This window comes from Schistocerca americana, chromosome 5 (assembly GCF_021461395.2).
Source record: "Schistocerca americana isolate TAMUIC-IGC-003095 chromosome 5, iqSchAmer2.1, whole genome shotgun sequence".
NCBI classification, from domain to species: domain Eukaryota; kingdom Metazoa; phylum Arthropoda; class Insecta; order Orthoptera; family Acrididae; genus Schistocerca; species Schistocerca americana.
The window spans coordinates 243701090-243714933 of NC_060123.1; the positions used below are offsets into that span (position 1 = coordinate 243701090).

Genomic DNA, 13844 nt, shown 5'->3' on the forward strand with positions numbered 1-13844 from the left:
AGTTTGAAAAAGGTAACGTAATAGGGCAACGAGAAGTTGGATGTTCCTTCTGTGAGATTGCAGAAAGACTTGGCAGGAATGTAGCCACTGTACTTGCTGGCAGTGGTGTTCACGAGAAAGTATAGTCACAAAGCGACAGCCACATGACAATGCCGAGAGGGAAAACCATCATGTTCGGCATATGGCTCTGCACATCTTACTGAATCTGCAGCAGCTATCTGTGCAGCAGTTGACACCATTGACAACGAACTGTTACAAATCTGTTACTTCCAGGACAGCTCTGAGCCAAGTGCCCTGTAGTGTGCATTCTATGACCCTGAAACCCCACCATTTGCAACTTCAGTGATGTCAAACGAGAGCTCATTGATGGGAAGGGTGGAGGTCTGTTGTGTTTTCAGATGAAAGCCAGTTCTGCCTCAGTGCCGCTGATGGCTGTGTGTTGTTTAGGAAGACACAGTTGAGGGCCTGTGACCAACCTGCCTGCGTTCCAGATGCACTGACCTATATGTGGACTTATGGTCTGCAGTGCAAATTTGTACGACAGCAGGAGCACTCCTGTGGTTCTTGCAAGCACAATACCTGCAAATTTGTATGTCAAATATTGATTAAACTTGAACTGGTAGAAGCATATAACACAGCCTCTCAAACAATTTAGTTCAGCAACACTTGATCTTCGTACAATCATTAGTCTTGAAACAAATGAATCGACCTGCTGTTTCTTGTTATACTCAATAAAATCGCATGGAATAATTTTTGGGGTATCTCACCTCTTGCAAAGAAAGTGCTGATTGCACAAAAGTTAGCAGTGAGAATAAAATTTGGTGTTAACCCACAATCTTCATGGAGTCTTCAAAGAGTGGGGCATTTTACCTGCATTGTCAGGATACTTATATTCCTCCAAATAAACCCGTCATAAATAATCACTCACATTTTGAGAAGAACAGTGATGTCCAAACCTACAACATTAGATGAAAAAAATAATCTTTATTATCCATTATTAAAGCTGACACTGGTTCAGAAAGAAGTTCAACATGCAGCAACAAAAAGTTTTGATCAATTTCCCAATACCATAAAACTGTCTGACTTGGAGCAAAGTAAGTTTTAAATCTAGCCTCAATTCATTTCTCCTGGACAACTTCTATCCCCTGGATGAATTTCTATTTAAAAAGTGGTAGCCTGAAAAAAGTAAACTGACTTGTGCTCCATCATTTTGATAAAAGAGTAGTTCAAATGATCAATGGAACACATAATTAACTAGTTAACTATGAGGCAACATGGAGATTGCCTGTTCACCATTTGTCTGTGAGACAGTTCCAACAGTGGCTATTTAATATTATGTGGCAGATGAACCCCAATCAGCTGCAAAACTCACTCACCTCACATGAATTAAAAAATTACAACAAGAACAAAATCCTTGAGGAAGAAAACATTAAATATATGACACAATAGTCCATCAAACAAAAAATTGTCGATCTAGACACTACCTGTGATTGTTCCAGAGGCAGAAGTACGAATGCTAGAGTCAACAATTTCGTGACGTTACAAAATGAAATATATACACCTTTTGGGTATCAAAGTAACCTACCTTCAAAAATGTGTGTCTTTTGAGCAACAATAAGTTTCCTATGAAATACAGTTATTTGGTCACAAAAGTCTTCAAATTCAACAAATCAGTTACATAAAATAAATAAAATAAAAAACGGAATTTTTAGAATCTTGCCTCCTGCTCAATAAATTTCTGCGAACATCTATGGTGAAAAGGATTCAGATATCTTAACCTGTTCCCACATAGTTTATATTAACAAGCACATAGAATTGGCATTCTAGATAATCCATCTGCATAGGTAACATTCTAGTTTTGGAAATCTTTTGCAAGGTCTTATGGGACCAAATTGCTTAGGTCATTGGTCCCTAAGCTTAAACACTACTTAATCTAACGTAAACTAACTTACACTAAGGACAACACACACGCTCATGTCTGAGGGAGGACTCAAACCTCCAACAGGCGGAGTCGTGCGGACCGCGACAAGACGCCTCTGACTGTGTGGCAACATTCTAGTTACTCATGAGTTAATTACCAGGACTTAATTAAGTAATAAGAAGTGGATACAATTAAATGAAAATTACCAAATAAATGATAGTGACAGGTGAGACCAAAAATGAGTGATGTAGAGGGTGCAAAGGATACTGCAGATCAGGATGGGATGAACAAGAAGAGCAATAGGTGTAACAAAGATCCTGAGTTTATCAGAACCAAGTTTTTGTGATCAAGCCGTCTGGATTTTAATTTGGGCAGTTATTTTACAAACATTCTGCACTAGGTTTGCCTAGTGCACACACATGGACAGGGCTACTTCATTTTGACAGTCATAAGTAAAGAGTATATCATTGAGGTGAGGTTTCTCAAAAAATGCTGAATACTTTTAGCAGATTCTTCCGTCATTAAAAACCATCCAGATTTTTCAAAGGAAAATTTCTTAACACATTAGAATAATAGTGATAACATTTTCTGTGAGGAAGTAGTATCAAGTAGAAAATGGTAATTAGAAGAAGATGGAGGAAAGGGAAAGCAGACTGTTCATTACAGGCAGAAGCCAATTAACTGTAATTGTTGCAGATTTGCTTAATACTCAAACACTGAACTTTTTTTGGAGAAAAATTTGGACTGAGGTAACTGGGGAGCCCTGTAAAATGTTCATGTAATAAAGTTGGGCACGCTGTAAGCCAAATACGGTTAGCTTTCAGTTTGTGTTTTGGTTACATATGGAGATAAAGTCAACAACAAAGCAAACATTCAAATTACATACTGCAAAAGAAAATAATGAGACCTTATCAGAAAGGATACATCCAATAAGAAAATAAAGAGCACCTACATTCAATGAGGGATGGGTCGTTGTCATTGATAGATGGGGATATGCCTTGCAATTTGGGCATTATTTGAGAAAAGAAATAACTAAGAAGAAAAAAAACTAGCAATTTCAGGTTAACAGACAAGTACTTTTTGGAAATTCTTTTATCATCTTGGATTCCCTAAATTAACAATATAAAACCTTAAAACTACAACATGGGAGTAACAATATAATGACACACTATCCTATGTGGTAATTCGGAAAAGAATCTGTCATTACATTTTATAATGATGGAAACTTAGGAATTTTATTACAAAAATGTAGAACGTTACAAGTTAGAATGATTTCTAGTGTGAACCACATTCAGTTTTTAGTACTGTAATAAATAACATTCTCAAACAACAGCTAACAGATACTCACCACTAAATGCTAGCTGGAATGATCTGGCTTGATGAGAAACTCCAACATATCTTATACGTTCTAATGCTCTCAATATTGCATGAACATAATTGTAAAGGTGGTTAATGTCTGCGGCAAATAACCCTTAGCATTACATTACACAGGAAATTTGTTTCTTTAACAATACATGCATCTAACACATTGAAAAATAATTATAATGTTATGTACATTTATAGTATTTATGAAGTATGGAAGGTCACAGACAAATATCCAGCTGCTGAACATAACACAGCTGATGTCTTTGTTGGCAACAGAAACTCCTCCGGATGGCCATGAAAGAATCATTTTGGACACATACATACAATATGTTGAACAGTTCGTTGTTCTGCACCACAATCATAGCTGGGCAACATTGTTAATACTCATTTGTACACTGAGCCAGCACATCTTCCACTATTCACAATTATTCTGTTGAATGCTATCCAGAGATGCTCTTCAAACCTGGTGGCTTGTTTGAAAAGAAGGCATCTTCAAGTGTTCTAGGGTAATGTCCTCCTGCCATATTTCTGCCCACCGGTCTGTTGCTGTTGCTCCATTGTGTACCAAAAATTTTATATATGAGAAGAAGTACCACCATAGCTGTATCTTGAGAATGACTTTATTCTATCAAACAACTAGTTTCGACAAGACATTATCGCCATCCTCAGGCCCCACTACTGCCAAAAGAGTATTTGAATTCCTTGGTGCATTTACTGTGGGATCCTTGTTACTAACACACATGTTGTCTCCACTGCAATTACATGTCACCTGACACACGTGATTGCACTGGAGACAACATGGTGTCAAGTATAGACTCCTGATGAAAGTTAACTCGGTTATACTAATAACTAGGATCCCATAGTAAATGCTCCAAGAAAATCAAATGCTCTTTTGGCTGTGGTGAGAGCTGAGGAAGGCAGTAATGTGACACCAAAACTAGTCATATGATAGAATAAAGACATTCTCAAGATATAACTGTGATGGTACTTCTCATATACCGGGTGGAGAAAAATTGTCACGAAATTTTAACCCTCGATAGCTGATGCCAGTAGAAACCAAAATTTATAATGTTCTGTAGGTCAACGTACCATTTTTAAACTACAGACACTTGGCGCCATGCACTTCGATTGGCTGTGGGATTGCCCTGTTGCAATTCATCGGTTGACAGGCAGCGTTATGGTTGTCGGTTCACACATACAAACATCCCTACCACCAAGCGTGTGGGCTGCCTTGGATACATCACAATCTCCGGCACGCAAAGCATTCACTGTCATGCGTTGTCCAGAGCATCCAGCAACAGGGCAATCCCGCAGCCAAACTGAGCACGTGGCGCCAAGTTTCCATAGTTTAAAATGATGCAGTGTCAACCTACACAACATTAGTAATTTTGGTTCCTACTGGCATCAGCTATCCAGGGTTAAAATTTCGTGACAATTTTTCTTCACCCTGTATGTCATCAGCTGAAGTCCCTTGTCCATGCAGTAAGATGGACATAAATGAATTAAAAATTTTCTACTTTACAAAGGTGGATGACGGGAGCAAATTCTGTTTTAAGTAGTGCAGGAATGTCCTCATGTACAGGAAGGTAAGGATCACCAGCTATTTTTTGTAAATTCCCCCTTGAGAGCAGATTCTCATCACAAAAATGGAAGAGTTATATGGCTGAGAATAGGCAACCAGAAAACTGGAGTGCTTCTGATTGTTCCTGTGATGATGGACATAGTTCAGTTGAACTGTGTATCAACGAATCTGATTGGGCTGTTGAACCAGATCGCACCAGCCCAAGAGCAGATGTTCTTAGTGTTGGAGCTGATGATCCTCCGTAATACCACAAAGATTCTGCAAAATGATGTTCCCTGACTTCATCTTAGCAGCAATTTCAGGAAGTATTTTTTTAAAGCTGAGCATCCTGTCAAGAGTGATTAAAAAAAGTGCCAAGCTTCAAGATTTGTTTCTCATATTTACTTTAGTCCTTTGATAGATTACAAATTTTCTTGCTCACTCCAAAAACGTGATATATTTGTAGCAGAATTAGAGTGAACTGCTAAACTTAACACAGCAGCTGTCTTGTTCACTACTGTTTCTTCTGAAATAATTATAGAAATTGACAACAGGAGGTAGCAGCAGTCAAGGCACAGGTTGGGAGACATCCATACACTGTTCTCATGCAAAATGGGTCCAGTTTTGAAGCAATTGGCGGCTTGCACATTGAAAAAATCGTGATTCGACCTATACTCAGGCCTGATCTCTTTAATCCAAAGTTGAGGCCCAAGCTATCCTTGGGCCTGGTCTCCAATGTGTTAACTCAACCTGGTAAGGGCCTCAGACTTACGACCAATACCCTAGAATTGGTCAAACAAGTGTTGACTCCTTTTGTGGATTAATTACATTTACTTAACGTTCTTCCACGGATCTCAGCCAGACAATTTGTTGTTCTCCAGTTTGTTTTATGCGGTCATTTCACTTTAGCTCACTATGGACGATAACTCCAACATACTTTACAGTATTTAATTTCCTAGTTATTTGTCACCAATTATGTAATTTATGGACAAAATGTTGTTTTCATTTACGATCAGGGTCAACTGCCAATCCCTGTGCCAATTCTTGATCATCTGTAGGTTTTCCTGCAATTAGCTACTATCTTCTGGCATTCTTATCTTCATATAGACAATTGCATCATCCTGAAACAGTCTCATGGAGCTTCTAACATTACCTCTTCTGGCATTCTTACCTTCATATAGACAATTGCATCATCCTGAAACAGTCTCATGGAGCTTCTAACATTACCAAGTACATAATTTATACCTATTGTAAACATTAAAGGTCCTATCACATCCCTTAGCGTACACCTAAAATTACCTTTACATCTCTTAGTTTTGTTCTGTTAAGAGTTATGTGTTGAATTCTATTTGTGGAGAATTCATCAATCTCATCACAAATCTGGTAAACACTCTGAAAGCTTGTATTTTGTTCAATAAACCACCACAGTGCAGAACTGCCAAATGTCTTTTTGAAGTCAAAGATTACAGCAACAACCTGCGTGCCACTGTGTACAGTGATTTAGATCTAATGTACGAACAGGGCAATCTGAATTTTTCAGTATCTCTGTTTGTGGAATCCATGGTGATTTTTCAAGGAGATGTGTGTTCTCCAAAAAAGTCTTCATGTGTGATTACAAAACACAATAAGTACTTCCACAGCACACTGATGTCAGTGATACAGGCTAATAATTATGTGCTCCTGCCCTACAATCCTTCTTGAAAACAGGAATGACTTGTGCTGTTTGCTAGTCACTAGGTAACTACCACTGTTCCAGCAAAAAAAAATTATAAACTACTCGTAGAAGGGGAGCACATTCTTTCACATGATCTACACAAAAACATACATCTTAATTCTTCCGGATTGCCTTCCCGCTATTAAGCAATTTTAGTTGATTTCTTTTTATTCCATAGTCATTTACCTCACTACATGCCATTTTGGCATTTGTGCAATGACTGAGAGGAGGAACCATATTGCAACTGACACAGTTTTGGAATTCATTATTTTGGCCTCCTCTCTGTCATCTTAGTTTTGGTGCCAGTATGGTCACTGTGAGACTGAATAGATGATTAAATCCATAATTGATTTAATAAAGGACCCACACTACTTACGGTTTTTAGTGAGATCAACTGGTAAAACTTTACTTTCAAATCCTTCTCCACTAGTTATCTTATGCTCATTTTTGCTTTGTTCCAATTTAGTTTGTTAACTAGGCTTTGATTTTACTGTACTAATGATCTCTTTGCTTTTGGAAGAAGTTTCTAACATGGGTATTGAACTATGACAGATCTTCCCCACCCCTTAAAATCTTTCTCAACACATACTGGTCACAGGTGTATTCAACTATACTTTTAAATTTTATCCATTTGTGATACACAGTTTCGTCCTCAGAACTGAATCTGATGCTCATTACTTACTGTGCAACTGTATCCTGTCACTCTCATAAAGCAAATTATTTACTTATCTTTCTTTGCATCAATGCCATCATAGACTAAAGATTATTGGTGCTTTCCGTTACAATAACTGATTTGAAAAGTTCTGGTTGGTTTGTTACTGGGAGTCTCATGTTGCTTGCAAGAGTCAGTTCTTTAACTATCTACTTGAAGTAATTTTTAGATGAGACACTCAGAACAACCTCACATGAATCCCTGCCCTTGGTACCAGTTTTGATTGCATAACTATCCCAATGTATAACAGAAAACTGAAGTCCTCTCCTATTAAGTCAGCATGATTTAGAAACTTACTCACAACATTTTGCAAGTTCTCTCTGAAACGCTTTGCCTCTACAGCTCCTGTCACAGGTGACCTATAAAAGCATCTGAATACCAGATTTGAACCAACTTTGATACTTAACTTCACCAAGATTATTTCAATTTTGTAATCTGTAATAACTTTACTAGATACTATAGAATTCTTTACGTTACCAAATAAATTGCTATCCTTGGCATCCAACTTAGCCTTGCAATACGTACTCCAATCTGAATTCAGGATTTTGCTACTATCCATGTCCTGTTCCTAATACTATCTGGGCATTATTACCTCCAATTTGTGATGCTAATTTTGGGACTCTACCACAACAAATCATTCTGCAGTTTACTAATATCATGTTAACATTTCCTTTATTCAATCTACAAGAAAGAAATTTCTTAGAGGAATGTGGTTGATGTACCTTTGATTTTGAGAGGCAATTCATCACCAATTCCACCAAGGGGTTCCTCTAACCTCTGGGTATGACACCACAAATAGTAAGCTATCCCTGCACCCCGCATGCGATGCTAACTGGATTCACCAATCCAGCCATTGGTCTAAAGAAGAGGCAGCACTAGAAGAGGCAGCACTAGAAGAGGCAGCACTAGAAGAGGCAGCACTAGAAGAGGCAGCACTAGAAGAGGCAGCACTAGAAGAGGCAGCACTAGAAGAGGCAGCACTAGAAGAGGCAGCACTAGAAGAGGCAGCACTAGAAGAGGCAGCACTAGAAGAGGCAGCACTAGAAGAGGCAGCACTAGAAGAGGCAGCACTAGAAGAGGCAGCACTAGAAGAGGCAGCACTAGAAGAGGCAGCACTAGAAGAGGCAGCACTAGAAGAGGCAGCACTAGAAGAGGCAGCACTAGAAGAGGCAGCACTAGAAGAGGCAGCACTAGAAGAGGCAGCACTAGAAGAGGCAGCACTAGAAGAGGCAGCACTAGAAGAGGCAGCACTAGAAGAGGCAGCACTAGAAGAGGCAGCACTAGAAGAGGCAGCACTAGAAGAGGCAGCACTAGAAGAGGCAGCACTAGAAGAGGCAGCACTAGAAGAGGCAGCACTAGAAGAGGCAGCACTAGAAGAGGCAGCACTAGAAGAGGCAGCACTAGAAGAGGCAGCACTAGAAGAGGCAGCACTAGAAGAGGCAGCACTAGAAGAGGCAGCACTAGAAGAGGCAGCACTAGAAGAGATAGCAAAAGAAGAGATAGCAAAAGAAGAGATAGCAAAAGAAGAGATAGCAAAAGAAGAGATAGCAAAAGAAGAGTTATTGTAGTAAAACCAAACAATGGAAAATCTAGGATGGAATGTAACAATATTACGAAAAGGATAGCTGCTACTCAACATACAGTGGAGATGCTGGGTCGCAAACAGGCACAACAAAAAGTGTTTTTGGCCAACAAGGCCATCGTGGAGATAGAAGATCACACACAAACACACAAAACCACATTCTCTGGCTGTTGAAGTGGTCATGTGGATGTAAAGTGCGTTTGCACATGCACGCATGTGCATGTCACTTAAGTTACAATCCTGTGGTAAAAGAATCACTTGACTGTCACAAATAATTCTATGAAATTTTGAGATTCAGCAAACCTTAAAGGAATTTTAAAGTACAAAGTAAATAGCCATAACATGTGAACAACTGACTAGCAAAGAACATTCTGACTGCAGCACAATTCTGCGAGAAAACGCAACATCAGAAAGCTAATTATTGGCACCAGAGAGAGAGAGATTCATTTTATGAAGAGACAAAGTATAGACCTAAATCTACCATGCACCCTGAGTTCTAGTGAGTGACCACTAATGTTGTTTAGTTTCTTGTTGCCATTATGTATGTAAAGTGATACAAAGGTGTTTTCAACGTAAAAAAAGAAAGGAAAAAAAAAAAAAAAAGAAAAAAGAAAGAAAGAAAGAAAGAAACTCCACATTTTAGGAGTGGCCAAGATTATGTAAAATGCTCATGTTTTTGTCACCTGTTCTCCTGGACAGTTCTGATTTCTTCATGTGCAAAACAGTAATCAGCAGGTTCGCCACCTTTTTCTGAAGCATCTGGGTCATCTGGATTATTCACTCTGAAGTAATGGTTCCCTCCAATGACAAGCCGATCACCATGATGTAGGGAATGCTCTTCAGTTACTTCTACACCATTGATGAAACAGGGTCCATTTCCTGGTATCAGTGTCAATCCTTCTCCCTTGTTTTCAATTGTACTGCATTGATAAACACATTAAAACTAAAGATAAACAATGGAAAGAAAATTTTAATTTTCTGATGTAAGGAAACTATCTTTTAAAAGTTTTCTTACCAGTGGCTGTCCTTAATAAGAGGTCCACTTAAGGCAATATCAGTGTTGGAATCAATTTGATCTTCACGTCCAATATTAACACGGCCAGGAGGAATAAGATAAATAAGTGTGCCGGAAAGGACTGGATCTGGTGTTAGATTGATGAGACATGCCTGTTTTTCTATATCAAGCTTTAATGCTATTCCACAACGTCGTAAGTAAGTTAGTTCGACTTTCTTGATACTTTCTGCTTGCTCCAACCTCTCAGACCAACGCCTGGAAATGTCCAACACACATTATCCTTTTCTGTTCATGTACTTATACATTAACAAATAACCCTTATTTTACATCTGATAAAATATGCTTCAGCAAATGACACCTAAAGTTGCTTATTAAAATAAATCACTGAAATTCCTCAGAAAGCTTCTATTTATCTTGAGTTACCTTTGGGTTTCAGCAAATTCCTCCTTGCTCAGAAGTAGTTGTTCTTTCAACTTCTTCAATTCTTCCTTCTGACTGATTTCACATGTGTCATCTTCAAGACATCGTTTATCATCTAGTGGAGAAAGAGGCATACTCATATGCCTCTGATGTTCGCAATCTCCTCTTGAGGTACGCAGCCGCTCAACCTCCTCACGAAGGTGCCTAGAAATTGACAACAGAAAGCATAAGTTAAATAAAAGCCAAGAAATACCATTTACTGAAATTTATGTACAGTTATTAGGGCTGCCAAATTTATAAACATTTATAAGACTTTTTTAAAAGTTTTCTAAAATCTTTTTCATCTTGGGTTAAAAAATTCATTACATTAAAAGTGAATAACAGTTTTAGTTGCTAACATCTACCTTCAGAACTATAAAAGTAAGAAAAAACAGAAAATTGCCTTAATGTGACTTTAACCAACTTTAAGAACATATGTTATTTCAAGGTAATGAACACTGAATAATGATAACAAACCACTCATGGTAAAAACACTGTGTCAATGTACACTGAAGACTACAATGCATCCTCTGACAGTCCCAAGATATACTTTGTAAATAATGAAAAACACCTATCAGGTCAATGTGAACTGTAAAAAATTTTAAGACCACATAGAAAGAGGCAAACATGAATAACTAAAACATACCAATGCTCACTAATGAACCAGGTTACAATACAATGTATGTTATATCAACAAAGTCACTGACCACAATTCTGCACTCGCAAGGCGGGTGGGCCTCATTCTTTCATTGAAAATAAAAGCACTGGATCAGTTAAAACACAAATTATTTTAAAAATACACATCAGAAATGTAAGATGTAAGGAAATATACCATAATTATTAGCAAGTACACCAGAATGCAAAGTTAACACATCCTCTTTATGAACTGTAATTTGTTGTGACTTTGAAGTCAACAAAGTTGGTCAAGCACGTCTGTCGCCATTTGAAGCCATTAGAACATTGACTGCTGTGTGCACTTGTCAGCATCAATCATAAATTGCCAGAAGGACCAACAGGTGGCGCACAAGTTCACACATAATTCAAACAACAAAATAGAATTATTATTAACATGATAACAAATACAAATTATGAAGTATGAGAACGTACATGAAAACTGCCGATGACCAGACAGATTTCAATGTTGCAGAGGCTGCATCAAGAATACACAAGAGCACATAGGAGATATCAGAAGGTAACGACTTACGTAAGGTGACAACAAGGAATGTAACGTGCCTTTGTTTAAATCCATCGCCAGTCTTACTATAAAACTTCACCTTACATTCTGAACAAATGACTCTAATCGTCTATGTATTTATATTTTGAAACAGAAGACTGTGACATGGTGCATGACAATAGCACAAGTACGAGGCCATGCTGAGATGTAGAGCCTCTGAATTTTTATGCGAAAACTCTTAAAGCTTTGTAAATGAAACAAACTTTACTAACAATCTACAACTTTATTCTTGGTATCTACACATTTATTTCTCAACATAGTCACCCTGGCGTCTAACACATTTCACCCAGCAAGAGACCAGTTTGGTGATACAGTCACTGTAGGTGGTTTGACTTTGTTGAGCAAGCTATAACTTCACCTCTAGTGGCACCAATTCACCACTATCAGACTGAAGTCCTCAAAGGTATTCTTCAAGTTTTGGAAACAAATTAAAATCAGATGGGGTCAATTTGGAACAGCATGCAGGATTACGGATAACAGTGAAACTAAGGTCTCTGACTGTTACAGACATCACAGAGCTCACGTGTGGTCTGGCATTGTGATGCTGAAGAAGGGGGTGCTCCATGTGTGTATGAACACTTTGAATTAATGCTTTCAGTTTGCTGAGGCTCTCTAACATGCCGACGCAGTAATTTACAAATGGCCACGTTACACACTACAAATTCGGAACCCTCCAGAGCCAGAAGGTTGCAACTTGCATCAGCGTACTGAGAACAGAATAAAAAATTCAGAGGCACTGCTTTTCGGCATGCCCTTATATGTCAGTCAACATTTCTCCTGAATCATGTCACATATTTTGTGATTGTAGAGTTGAATGTGAAATAACACTCACAGGTGTATGCCGCAACTATCAAAGAACAATCTTTGCTGAAAGTGAGCAAGACAACTGTAACTTACAGTCGAGGATGCTGTGAAGAACCTCAAAAGTTAAACACTGGGAAAGAGTATGAACAACCTCTCGAAAACAAGACAGAGTTTGGGGAGAACTTAGAAATAACAAATTTTTAAATTCTCTGATCATGTTGCTGGCAGTCGTTTCCAGTGACCACATCGAAAGTTTACAAGATGCATACCTAATGTCAGTATTGCCATTGTCATGGTTCACTTGTCAAAGTCGATTAATGTGGATGCTACATAACAGTCACACTTTGGGTGACGCATTACTGTAAACTTTAATTCGCTCACCTGATGCAATGTGTTCAGAGACCAGTGTACTGTTGTGTGGATTTTGACAACTGATGTGACAAGCTAAAATGCAAAGTATTCAGAATGATTTGGAAATAATGAACATAAAAGCCACTGAGGTGATAAAATCATTTTTAATGACATCATTAACGGAGCAACATAAAAACACACAAGTCTGTAGGAGTGTTAACGGATAAAATAGACAATTTTTGAAGATGTTAAATGTGAAAATACATAGTAAGAAAACTTTTAGAATTCAATCATGGAATAGTTATTTTCAGCTTAACCACAGTGCCACCTCTCTCATTTAAAAAATGATAAAGGTACTCGGCTGGCGCAAAGCAAGTTTCAAGAAAATGGCAATAGGAATAATGTTAGTAAGAAATCAACACAGCATGGCTGTATTGATACATACTGCTTATGTCACAAACAATTCCATTTAAAAGACTGCCATCAGGTTACAATACCAACAGAAATCTCCACAAAGGTCTGCCAATATCATGACTTGAAAGTCTTAGATATATGATGCAACAGACCATGGAACATGACAATCATACGAAACATGTTGTCAACTGTGTAGCAGAAGCACAACAACCAGTGAATTCAGGCGATTTGTGTGCTGTGTACATTAGACTCAGCTTCTGCTAGGCAGGCAACAGAGTATTTATATGACTGGCACGTTCTAGGGTTTGCCTTTAACATTACATAATAGAACTAAGACTTTTTAAGTCATAGTGTCCGTTGGGATTTCTTTTTAAGACTGTTGGCAGTGTAGCCTGACGATCTTCTTTCAACCAAAACAGGCTGTGACATATTAAATGTATATCAATACAGCTGTGGTAGTTTCTTATCAATACTGACAACAATGTGCTTGGGAGCTCAAGATGAACAAGACAATATTAATATCATAGAATATGTTTAACTAAACAAATTTATTTGAAAATGTCTGAGATGACGAAAGTAAATATAATAATTATTTTGTTAGAATAACAATTAAAAACAATAAGAGAGTGAAGAACACAGAACAAAAACCAATGGACAGAACTCAAACGTCATTAGCATGAATCGGTAACTAACAACAGAGGCCAAATTGTAT

The 13844-nt window shown here is 38.0% G+C and overlaps 1 protein-coding gene across 1 annotated transcript in view; it reads right to left on the reverse strand.

Moving 5' to 3' along the window:
* LOC124616718 (kinesin-like protein KIF14) overlaps positions 1 to 13844 on the reverse strand; it is a 250548-nt gene that overhangs the window by 85451 nt on the left and 151253 nt on the right. Inside the window, exons 9-11 of the mRNA XM_047145078.1 lie at positions 10294 to 10494; positions 9871 to 10125; positions 9539 to 9775 (exon numbers count right to left, since the gene is read on the reverse strand). Coding sequence (XP_047001034.1) covers positions 9539 to 9775; positions 9871 to 10125; positions 10294 to 10494 — 693 coding nt within the window. The remainder of the gene's footprint in view (positions 1 to 9538; positions 9776 to 9870; positions 10126 to 10293; positions 10495 to 13844) is intronic.